General features: G+C 35.8%; 1 protein-coding gene across 15 annotated transcripts in view; it reads right to left on the reverse strand.

Annotated features, from left to right (window-relative positions):
* KCNMA1 (potassium calcium-activated channel subfamily M alpha 1) overlaps positions 1-13,216 on the reverse strand; it is a 518,713-nt gene that overhangs the window by 134,809 nt on the left and 370,688 nt on the right. For all 15 annotated transcript variants that reach the window (XM_086466778.1, XM_086466776.1, XM_086466775.1 and 12 more), the window contains 4 exons: positions 12,656-12,761; positions 11,155-11,237; positions 8,748-8,817; positions 6,832-6,987 (listed from right to left, as the gene is read on the reverse strand). In XM_086466778.1, the coding sequence (XP_086322904.1) occupies positions 6,832-6,987; positions 8,748-8,817; positions 11,155-11,237; positions 12,656-12,761 (415 nt within the window). The remainder of the gene's footprint in view (positions 1-6,831; positions 6,988-8,747; positions 8,818-11,154; positions 11,238-12,655; positions 12,762-13,216) is intronic.

Below are 13,216 nucleotides of genomic sequence, written 5' to 3' on the forward strand. Positions count from 1 at the left end.
GGCTTTATCTCCTGTTCACCATTATCTCTGTGGATAACTGCCAGTTTGCGAAGTTAGAAATTTAGATCATGGAATCAGAATGGTTTGGGTTGGAAGGGACCTTTAAAGCTAATCTAGTTCCAACCTCCCTGCCATGGGCAGGGACATCTTTCACTCAGACCAGGTTGCTCAAAGCTCCATTCAACCTGACCTTGGGGCATGCCATCCTCAGATAAACTATATTATTTACTAGAAAATACTGTCTTGCTAACAAAAATTATGAATAATTAAGCAGTCAAATATTGTTTTGGAATGAAGGGATGTGTCTTTGCTGGCAGAGTAATTAAAACAGAAGTTAATGCCACCCAATATTTAGAGTGGAATAAAATGGGGCAGAAAAGCTGCAGTGAGGAACACGAGAACACCAGAAGGCATGAAGTACACAAACACAAGAACAGCGAACCACTTCAGTGTAGGAAAAATAACCAATAGAAAACCTTGATATTATTCGGTCCTGTTAGCATTTATTCTTTTCCCTTTTAACTTTTCTCATTTTTTGCATGTTATTTCCATTTTCATTTAGCCTCATACATAGGCCTCTATGGATCTTATACAAAGTCTAATGGTTGAATGAAGGCACAATAATTGACCAAGGACAATTCTGTTCCCTTTTTTAAATTTCTTCTTCCTTTGCTCATCAAATACTGTACACTTCAAGCATATCACCAAGCAACGACAACAGGCATTTCTACACACCTCTCCTTACAGAAAGGGAGCACCTGTCTTTATGAATGACCTTCTCCTGCATGATCCTAAGGAGAATGATTTGCAGGGTATTGTGTTATGTTTATCTCTGAAGTTAAACAACTAACATACTTCAAGCTGATACTGCAGCAATATGAGTAAATGTAACATTCTAGAAAGGTAACAAGACAGCACAGTTAGTTGTTGATGCAGCAACAAGGAATCACTCACTATCTTCTATTGGTGACCACACTATAAATTAAGAATAAGTGCATAGCATTTTCTTTTGACTTTGATGTTAAACCATAGCAAAACATTATCACAGGATGATGTGTTGATACAAACAGTAAGAAGCATTTATTTTCTTCAAAGACCTTACAAACTCAAGAGGAAATTTTAACAAATAGCAACAAAAATTTAAGTTATTCCAATAACAGCTTGGAATAAAGCTAAAGCATGTTTAGGTAATTGTTTGACCTGACAGAGAATGTGCCATACCACCACAGTGACCTGAATCTGTATCTCCCAGGTTCCTCTCTAGTACTGTAACCAAATTATTATCTTTCCGTGACTATGTTACACTGCAATTCTGTCTCCAGGATAGTCACAAAACTGATTCAAAGGCCTATATGAAGAATACCTAGAAAATGATATAGTGTATCCCGAGAGAAGAAATCTATTATTAATCTGTATCTTTAAGTTGCAATGCTCCTCTTCTCTATCTGTATATAGATATAATGCTGTTATCAACAAACACATTTACATAATACAATCCTTTCCTAGTGAGACACGGTGACAAGAGATATCAAAAAACTATTTACATCTTGCAAACACAACCACTAGTATTGTCAGGAAAAAAACCATAAACCCTTAATACACCAAGCCCTACCCCCTGGCAGTGTAATTATCAGGAGCTCTGTACCCCAAACTGATCCATCTTGTTCATAGCATTTGCTTCTCAGTGTAACGACACAAATAGTTACATGAAAGAGACTGAGTATATCTGAACCTGCTAATGATACATAATCTCTTCTGTCAAGATATAAGTCTCACTATCAAGAACTAATGCTAGACTTGTTGTATGACCTGGGATCTTTTATTGTGTTTTTCAAGGAAAAACAGGGAAAGGATGGTGGAGTGTCTTTATAAATATTAAGGAAGTGATATGAAAATTCCTTCATAGCACAATGAAAGCAGCTGTAGAGTCTGCTCCCTAGCATCGAATAATCTCATTTTATTGTTGTGTAAACAACATGAATGTTGCTACCTGTTTTCTTTCTAAAAGATGTATAAAATTTTCTCTTTAAAGATGCCCAGAAGGCCAGAGAAATGTTAACAAAAAATGCCTAGAAAATAACATCTTCACTGGGGTAATTTCTGGAGCCCTTGCCAAGCTGTTTTCATCTACTCCCATCTAACACAGGGACTCTTGTCTCGCCCTAAGCTCAGAAGGCTCCAGGGCTTCCTGATGTTTAATTTCACAATTCTCTTCTCCACAGCATTGTAGGTATTTTTCTAACAACACAGATGAGAATAAAAAGAAATTAGACACAGAATATTCTTGATTGGTAGTTGAAGCTGTACATTGAAAGCAATGTATTTTAAACATTTCCTCACGTTCACCTATTATGCCCTTTGATTCCACCCAAATTGCTTGTGTGAATGTCAGCTTTTATTATGCCTTTAGTTATGGATATAAAAATCTGACAGATAATTGGCTGAAAGCAGTTCATACATTCCTTGCCAAGAGTGAAGTTTCTTAGATTTACAGTCTTGTAACTGAATTTCCTTAAGTAGTATAAATTATCAACTACTTCTTTACTCAATTCCATTGTCTGCTTAAATCAAAGCTAACAAGAATCCTTAGCGGTATATAATTTTACAGCCTCAGCCAACTGTTCCCACAGTTCTCTCTGCATGCCAGAATGTTTTTCAAAAACTGTTATGAAAAGAGTATGTTTCATAAAACATCAAATATGCTAATTAAGATTAGCTCTAATATCAAATGTAGAGTCTTGTAGTAGGTCAAAGCAGAAAGAATATTTTTTAAATATTATGACACCCAATTCTTTAGATGCTCGTCTTGAAGGGCCTGAACTCAAACGCATACAGGCTGTAGTCTCGGAACTTTCAAATGTAAGAAAAAAAAAGGACACAAAAAACAGGGCAGTGTCTCTATCCAATCATAATACAAAAAGATAGATTGGTGTTGATCTATTCAAACGATTGACTGAAACATGCACTCCACAGTAGACTTCAGTCCAACATTCTTATCACAGGGACTGATACTAATTGTAAAGAGCAAACAGTTCTCAGCTACAACAGTTTTTAATTCCTAGACTCCCTGATTAAAGAGATTACATTCAGGCAGACCTTTTAGAGAATAAACGTCTTTGCTAAAAGGCTACATTAATATTTGTTCTCAATCCTGTAAGGAGGATCAGGTAATCAGTGCATTATGCAGCCTCCTGAAGAACCTCACAATAAACTGTTGCATTTCCTCCCACTCCCCTTTTTAAGTTCTCTTTTACTTGAAGGAATTCACTGTACATACCCTAGTCTCATACTTTAAAACAGTCCAAGGCTGCCTAGGTGGCCAAAAATAAATAGCAAACCATTTGATGGTGTTCCGTCAGTGTAGGTAAGCATCTGACTGATGTAAATCTGTGTGGCTTTATTATGTCTCTCTTTTGGCCTGGACTAGAAAGGAATGTAGTGGGAGAAGAGGGCCATACACATGGGCATGAGCAACAGCTGCCAAAAGAACCCACAGAACATTCCTGCTCTCGAAATAGCTCAAAAGAGAATTGAGACCGCTCTAGATAATTTTTCAGATCTGGAGTGAGGTGTACTATCTTACCAACAGAGCAAAGACAAAACTAATTTGTTTGTGGACTTCTGTTACACTCAAAGACCACATTCCACCTTTTTATTAATCTACACAACAATATTAACTCATATTGGCTTCCATGGTTGTATACAGGGACAAAATTTGACCACTTCGACCTTTTATTCCATTTACTTATTTTTTGCAATGTTTTTCATATGGGTAGACTTCTGGTAAACATTTGCTAGTCCAAACAATATAGAAATTGCAGACAGTATTCCATCTTTTTCTGAGACCATGCAAGTAATAAAGAGTCCCAATTCCTTTATTAATGCAATGATAACAGTTTGTGCTATAAAAAGACTGGACTATTGAAATACAGTTTACAGGTGTAATTTTTTTTTTTTTAACGTTTCTTGTGCAACCTATTTCTCTTCCTTTAAGTGTTTACAGAATCTTAATCTTTTTGAGCTGATTTCCTTTTTGTTCAGTTTGATGCCAAAGAGAACACAAAAGATTCCATATGAGATTACATCCCTAAAACGAATAGGAAAATATTAGAAATTAATATAATATTTTGAGGTTTCTTAGTTTGTTTTACCTCTAATATTGGGCAGACTGTTTACACAAATCATTTTGCTGCAAAGTAACACAGAATGTGTTAAATGTGTGCAATGTCATCATCAATCACCTTCATTTGTGTTTGACTGAACAAACATTTATGGCACTAATCACTAATCATGTTATGAAGGAGGAGGAACAAACACAGATTTCAAGCTTTCTTTAAAAAATACAGAAGTTTCAGTACATATTCCTGGCAGCGTCCTAACTTGTGGGAGACTCCAATAATAACATTTGCCCAAGGAATTTATGAAGCTCTGACAGTACTTAAATTCAGTGTTCTAAATGAAAAGGGGTGGAAGTTCTTTTAGAGAATGGACATCTTTCTTTTCAAGAGTCCTCTTTAACAATTCTAACCAATGTGGTTCCTCTCCTGCAATACACTCTTGATTCACAGTCACTATTCAGCAATAGTTTTCTCTTTCAATACAGTCTTTAGTGAGACAGCTCAGAGAAAGACCATTCTTTCAGCTAAATAAACAAACCTTTTGTTTACAGAACCGAGTTAGATTCTCATGAAGAAATACGCCTCAGTTCTCACACGTTTCTTTTGCTTTATATTTTAATATACTCAAGAGATATTTGGAAATGATGATATGCATTTTACTGGCCTGGATAATACATTATTAGTTAAGTGAGAGTCACCTTTTTAAGCAGTACTAACAAAGTCTTGCATTCTCCCAATGCACTATTTTATGGCATTTTTTCTCTCAGTGCCATCTGAAGGTGGCCAAGTTAAGGTATGTTTCCACACTATTCTGTTTATTACTGTATACAATCACAGATGCAAGAGTAGAACTGACACTGATACCTTCCTCTAAACCAAATTTATTGCTATTTTTATGCTTATTCTGTGTATGTAGAAATACTGAGATACAATCAAAGTAGTGTCTTGCAAAGCTGAGCCTTCAGCTTAAAATTGTTCATCAGTGAGACAGTCCAAACTGTCACTGTACTGAAACTATTATAAGAATATCTTCTAAAATAAGAAAATATAGGATTGAAGATGGGTGAGATAATGGCAGAAAACGTTAGATGTATTTTCTGGAAAGATAGTACCTTTACATTTGCAGTTTTTGACCTGTCTAAACATTCTAACTACAAATCCAGGCCATAAACATGTCTCCAGTACAGTTCCCCCATAGTAAGACATTTGTATATTTTATCACCTTCTGAATCTCTCAGTTTTCTCATTGCAAGTTTAAATTCAGTATTAAAATAACCTGACTTAAGACTGGGGCTTATGAAGATACCCATATATTTCGATCTCCTTGAGAGAAAACTGATCACGTCTGATTTCGGAAAGATAAAGGTTGAGCAAAAGTTTCATGCCTACTTCTGATGTCAAGAGCAAGTTCATAGAACATGTTGCCTCATTAATGTGGATACATTAGCATGACTCTTGAAAATGTTTGAGATTCCTGAGAGACTCTTGGGTTACCACACCAAGCAAGAGTGAGGGATATCAAAATGACTGGCAAGAAGAATGAAGTTCGTGAGAGACGTAGTTTTCTTTTGGGTTATAAGTAGAAAGGATTAATATCAAAGTGACCACATGCTGATCAGTAAAACAGCTTTTTTATTTTTTTCCAAAACATCAATAAAGATGCAAATATCGTAATTGCAGACAGTAACGTGCAGAGCTCAGGCTTGTTTCCATATTGAAAACCAGCATTTTTTTGACTATATGGAACAGTCTGAAATATTTTTGACACACAGGAGTCTGCTGTCTCCAAAGGGTACCTTAATAATAACTTCAGGACTTCGTAATAAGTAAACAAAGACTCACTGTCCTGCACAGACACATGCACCTCTGTGCGAACAGTCCTAGCATTGTCATCTGAGGACACTAGACTTTTTTTTTTTTTTTTTTGCTTACTTGTGCAATGGACCTGAAGTGACCATGACCCTACCTTGTATTCCAGTGTTTCCCATCCCATTAACAAAGCTCATGGGATTGGAAACTGACTACCCTTTATGTTTGGAATTAGTGTCCCAGAAAGGTATCAGGAAGGAAGCACTGATTGCTGCAATCAAGGCCTTGGCCCAGTGAACTAGCACAGCTACCATATAGGTCTAGGTATAACTGTGTTAAAATTTTGCCATGTAAGTTCAAAATAGCTCTTTCACTGAGGAGAAAAATACACAAACGATGTTGTAGGAAGTTCAGGCTTCGGTTCCAACACATGTTCCTTATTTACTCTCACAGTCAGAGGTCCGCTAACCACTTGATGTAAAAGACCAAAATGATTGGTCCTTTTTTTCTGTGCACTTTGTTGCTATGTGGGACATACAGAAATCATGTTTTTGTTTTAGCAGCAGAGGCATTTCTCATTGATAAACATGTGATTTGTCAAAAACAAAGCAAAACACAAAACACAGAAATATCTCCCTAGAAATGGATGATGCTTTGAAAAATAATTTAAAGGCCAAACACTTGCTAAATAAAAATAAAAATGTAACTTGACAGAACCTGGTTCATTGCCCAATTTGCAGCAGAGAACTTTTGTATGGAAGTGTGCTATTGTTTTTTTTTTTTTTTTGTCTTACAAAATCTGTTAATGTGTTCCTATCTGTTTCAGATTTGAGTCATGTTCTCTACTCAACTCTTTGACAAACCAAATTTCAGACTAATACATTCTAATGAGACAAGACATTACCTTTATGAATGACCTCATAGAGAAGAGGTTGGCTAACATTGTTGAAAGGCCTGGTGCCAGGCAGCTCTGGGCTATGAAACCCAGCTTGAGCTCAGCAAGACAGATTGCATCATCCCCTTCTTTCCAGTTCCAGCTTGGAATATTTAGCAGATGAGCCTGGAAAACAAACAAACAAACAAAATATCCCATAGGTGAAGAACCAGAAACACTTCCTCAAATACAGGACAGTACTGAAGGAGATAGCAGTGAATTATTTTGTTACTGCCTTGACTTTTTCTGAGCAGGCAGAAGCAATTCAAGTATTTTAGAATTTAATTCTGTGCTAAGAAATGTTCCAATCTTACCTATTATTGATAAAATCTTACGTTTCTCAAGCTATATTCTAGCTGTGACACTCTGCCAGGCCCATCCTCACACCTGAACGAACCACAGAACGTCGTAAAGTTTTTGTTCCCTTTTGTATATTCCTTTAGCAGTATTTGAGCTACTCTCTGACTCATAAGGCACATACATAACACACAGGAATCTAATATAATTCAGATTACAACTTGTGTGAAGCTGCAACCTTTATAGGACATTGTCATTTAATAAGGTATACAACATCTTCTGTCTTTTCTACTTCATTCTTTCCACCCTGAAGGATATGACTTGACTCAGCGAAAATCAAAACTTTTTTCTTAAGACTGCCATTTATAAGGATAGAATAAAGAAAATAGCTGATCAAGACACACCTCCAGTATTGACACTGGTCAGTCAGATGGGTATTAATATTGTTCAGCTATTGGCATAACTGTATCAGATTCTTTCTTCCATCTACCTTGTCACATTTGCACAGACATAAGGAAACACAGAGGCCTTCATGCTTGTTTCCCTTCATAAGTTCAGCGCTTTGATAACAGCTATTCTTGAAGACACATTCATTGGAAATACAAAGGAAAAATGCAGTATTTAAAAGATTTTTCCCTCTGAACCTGTTTAAAGCAGAGAAACATCTTGCTTTTATTCTATAAAAAGACAGGCTCCTTCCATTCACATACAGAAGAGGACATTACAAGCAACAGTAATTGCTCTTATTCTAGCCAAAGGAGTTATTAGAAGTCAAACCTTCTAAGTGCCAGGATTATTGCGTATTGCATTGAATGAAGGTCTACCTAGCTTTTTCACCAACACTGAGCAGTGGATGATGCTTTCAAAAATAACAAAAGGAGCAGGTCATATGTGAGTAGTCTGTCCTCTGATACATTCTTCCTAGCCCTGTTAATCAGCAGTTTACAGACTTCCTCATCTCGGAATTGAATTAATTGACTACATTGTGTTTACAGATTTACTACCAAAAAATTGCCAAATTCCTTTCCAAAGAGAATAATTTTGATCCCCACAGTACTTTTAGCAACAAATTCCACAACTGAATTGTTTTATATGAAAAAACGCTTAATTTTGTACCTGTTACTTGGCAAATTCAGGTCTACATTGTCATGCAAGAAACAAAAAATCACAATGACTCTTCAGTAAGACAATAATTCTATGCATTCTTTTGTAAGTATCCACAAAGAACTGACTTCATATGACCTGCATAGAGGCCATCAATGCCTCTTGCATAGCTCTAGTATAATAAGCTGAGCAAACCTTAGAGAAGCTGACTGGTTGAAAGCTCATCTGGAATCAATAGCAACTATGGACACTGTACCTTTGAGAATTAGACCCTAGGCAATTAATAAATGTCAGGATTTTCATAAGGTCCCATACATGCATAAATAAAACTGAATTACCTTGTAACTGGATTACATGACAAGGCTTATTTGGGTGGTTTTGTTTGGAAAGAAAATGCTTACTATTAGTGGAGATAGAAAAATTGTGTATGAGTGAATGCAACATAAAAAAACTTCGGGGAGAGACATTGTTGGTCATCACATTACCTTATTGTGATACTGCAACATCTGAGTAATAATTCTTATCTTCGGATGATAATTCTTTATTGAAATAACTCTAAAAATAAAAGAAAAAACAATTAAAATAACTTACAGCTGGTGGGATATTTGGATAATGTATCCCAATACCTCTACTTTACTGCATTGTCAAATCCCACAATTAAAACTGTACCCTCTTACTCATCTGGCTGTAAAGCATACTGATTGAAGTCAGACCTATGCAATATTTACACCTAGCCAAATTCAGCTAATAACCATCAGCTAATACTAGAGAACATCAAACTTAAAGAATTATTCAGTTGGTTTGCTCTTATGGAATCTGCAAAAAGAGAAACTTGTTTTAGCAGCTCTGTTCAGATACTGTACTCCTGTTAAGCAAATAATACAGTTAAAATTATTATGTCATCTTCAGTTATTATCTTAATGTCTTTGAATCAACATAATTGATTAAGTTTTCCAATGACGAATGTCTGAAAAGAATCCCTTTCTTTCTGCCCCACCACATATTACTTATTTATAGTTACTAGACATTCATCATACCTAAACACCTTGAATAATGATTTTGTTTGACATAAATCCACATGCAAATTAATCTTAATTTTTATGGATTATTCCAAAACTCAATACTGAAACTGATATCTGAACACTGAATTTATAACACATGAGGCTAATTCCATAATCTGCAGCTTGCCAGCATTATTAATTATTTAATGAGCTTAAGATATACTCAACTGTGTACAGATTAAAACTGGCTGTAGAGAAAAATGTTTGAGAAATGAGCGGATTGATAATGTATTATGAAGAGAGGAATATAAAATTTAAAAATGAAAAAAGCATTAAGTAAAATTAAAGAGAGAAACACGCCAATAAAATCAGTTCTGTATATACAAACTAAAGGTACAAAAAGAAGATAAAACAATCAAAATGAAAAATAATCTGAATTATTATGGAATCATCAGTCTCAAAAGACTCTGAATGTCATAACTGTTTTGTAGGAAGTATCTCACAAACTGCTGCTCCGGCTTGCACTTTGAAGCATATCAAAGCTAGAGCATGAAAAAAAGGTTGCATGCATGATTTTAATGTATGTTATCTTTTGGAACGAAAAAACAAATTTTACTTCTAATTTTCCATTTCTTGCTGCATTATTTAATTAAACATTCAATTTTGTTGAATTCAATTCATTTAAATGTGAGAAAACACAAGAGAATCCTGTCTCAAAATAAGACTTCTAAATTTTATTACATTAAACTTATCAAATCTATTAAGAATGCACTAATCTACAATGGGAATATTTTTAACGTATTTATGCAATTAGTGTAAAAATGATGTTTCTCACATTGCAACTCAAAAGCATGTTTGGAAAATGAAATTAGGCATATCTAAGCTCTGCACCTTCCACAGACAGCCAGATCTCTTGCACACAGTGAACTTTTTCCAGAGGAGCAATTTTATTAATTTTTTCTTATTTCTCCCCTTCCTTCAGTTCACAGCATGCCAATATCTGACAGGCCAGTAAAATTGGTTCATAACACTGGCCAATTCCATGTCAGAGAATTTTTAACAAATCATTGACATTTTAATTTTAAAAAGGAGAGACTGGCCTCATTGAAACTAGTGTTGTATGAACAAAACACAAAAAATGGAATGGCTCAAGTTTGTTGTAACTCTAGCTGCCATCTTCCGACTGACTCTTTCATCTCCTTCCTTCAAAGAATACAAGGAGGAAAGCAGGACAAGATCTGGTGGTCCTCAATGTCGTAAGTGCCTTGCCAATCAAAATAAGCAATGTTTGGTCTTCAATGTAAAAAAGGAGGATGGAGCTAGGAGATCACTGTACCATTACCATCATGAAGTGCATACCTTGCTATCCCCCGAGCAGCACAATTACTCGTAGGAGAAGATATACCAAGGAGCCATTAATGAGGTATGAATTGCTTAAGGGTCCTCCTGTCCCATCATCACAGCAGGCCATGCAGTACGTGCACTCACATAACATATTGTTGCAACAACATAATTGCATTCTCTTCCCCCCCTCCCCCCCATTTCTATTGGGACTGTGTTCAGCTATGAATACTTAAACTCTAGGTCCTGCGAAATGACTACAACTACCAAAGCTTCTGCTCCAAGCATCTCTCTGACACTCCTTTTCAAAAGCAGCTAAATTAAAACACTTTAGGTAGGAATGTAAGGTATCCTCACCTCTGAACTTTTGAGACAATCTTATCATTTGTCCCCTAAAAAAAGAAATCCTGCAGTGTTCAACTGTAACAGATCAGCAATAACGTATGGCTGTATGGCTATAGCAACGTGTATGGCTATAGCCTATCTGGACATCATAAGTTAGCTAATCAGAGTCAAGAACCAAAAATGTATTAAAAACTAATGAGTTTACCTCATAATATTGGAGGCATCTTCAGCATCCGGGTCAGCGCAGTATTTATTGGCAAGGATTAGGCACGCATCTGCTGACTCTATCTGAGACACCAAAGAAAAAGCAAACATAAATAGCAACATCTCTTTCCAACTCTTCTTTCACCATAAAGTATTAGTGAATCCAGTGCCATCACAAAATGCCATCATGAGTGTGAACCTCAGTTCTTAATACTGCTAATCAAAAATGTTACAAGGCTAACGGGAGTTAATGAGAGTGACTATAACAGCTCTCATATACACACAGCAATCTCTTGAAACTTGCTTGTGATGCTCAGATTGGGACAGGCAGTTCAATTATTGACTCTTACTTTGTATCAGCTGAGGCATGAAGGTATTAATGGACATATCTTCTGCATACAGATACCGAAATTTAGATCCCTAAATCCGTAAGACGTTCCTGTTATATCAGTACAGTGCTCCCACAAGCCCTGCAGCTTTGTTTGGGAATTTAAGTATATTCCTATTAGAGACAGGAAAAACTGATGACTTCGAATCTGAGCACCAGTTTTAGAAAGCATGAGGAGGAGAACTGATCTGTTCACAGGACCTCTATGTTCACACAAACCTCAGCTCTATTTAACTCAAAGCAGACGACGAAAGTCTTTTTCAGTGTATACAACCAAATACCAACTCAAAGAAGGGTGGAATACAGACCATAAAATAACAACACACAATTTAATGGTCATAATTAGAACAGTTTGTTCAATGAACTGAAACAGCACGTGTTGGGCTACAAAAGGTTAAGCAATTTCTGCAGCCAAAATGGACAAAACACCCAATTAATACCCCAGAGAATGTTAACATTACACTAAAATATTCTTGGCTTAAGTAGCCGGTTTACATTCCATTTAAAAAAAAAAAAGAAAAATTAAAAATAAACATAAAAGACTTAATGTTGTATCTAACAGCTTCCCATCTTTCTCTGTTTTTTTCATTTAAGATTACTGCTTTGCTTTAAGAGTACAAAATAATTTACCACAGACAATTGTAGACAATAAAATAATCTAATTTTAGCTACCAAAATCTTACTTTTTTTTTTCCTGAATTCTAGACGATACAAAAGTGGTTTGATAGGTGAAAAATTATTTTCTAATCATTCTGATGAAGGTAAGACATCAGCATTTTAAGCAACTACTGTAAGAAAATGTTCTATTATATCAAACATTAATGTAAAATAGAGTCCTGAACTAAATCCCAATGAAAAATTCATAGAGAGTTCAATGGAATGGCAGACAATGTATCTTAAGTCACAGTGTCACTGTGGCTTTAAAGATCTAAAGATACAGGGAAACCACAGTTTATAAGAATAGATATTATAATTTACTAGGCAAGCTAATAGAGATGGAAAAACAGTCTTTTGGGGCTACATGAAGAAGAGCTTTACTGCTTTTTTCCAAACAATGCAATGAGTACTTCAAAGAAAGTCAATTAGTAGGAGAACAGGACAACAGAGCTGTTACCTTCACTCTTGCCAGGTCATGGGGATTAAGGACTGAACCCTGATAAAATTCCACCTGAGTGAAGTGTCGTTTAAAAAGAGCTTCCAGCTCAAGGTTAGGGGAGATACTGCATTGGGAAGAGGAATAAAACACAAGAGCAAATGAGTAGTCAGTTTCCATAACTGCCCCATTCCCTTAAAGTATAAACCAACCTATTCATTTATTTTAGCTAATCAGACTTCTGCTTATGCTTTTCCTGTGGTGTGGAACAGTGTACAATACTTAAAATATAAATACTACACCACTTCTTACTTCTGTCTACAGTGCTTATGGCCCACTTGATTATGCTACTCTGCATGTTCATCAGTTTTTAGTTTCTCAAAAACATGAACCCAGAAGAATTGGTGCAAATATTTGAAAACATCCTCACACAGCATCCTCCGCAGAAACTGTCTAGTAAGACAATCATCCTCTGCATGTCCCCACCATTCTCAAAATAGCCGACTGCTTCAAAAGAGAGCTCAATGTGAAATCACTAAAAGCCAGAAAACTAACCCTGAAGCCTGTATGAGCTACAATTTA

Source organism: Leptosomus discolor, chromosome 6 (assembly GCF_034619465.1).
Source record: "Leptosomus discolor isolate bLepDis1 chromosome 6, bLepDis1.hap2, whole genome shotgun sequence".
NCBI lineage: Eukaryota > Metazoa > Chordata > Aves > Leptosomiformes > Leptosomidae > Leptosomus > Leptosomus discolor.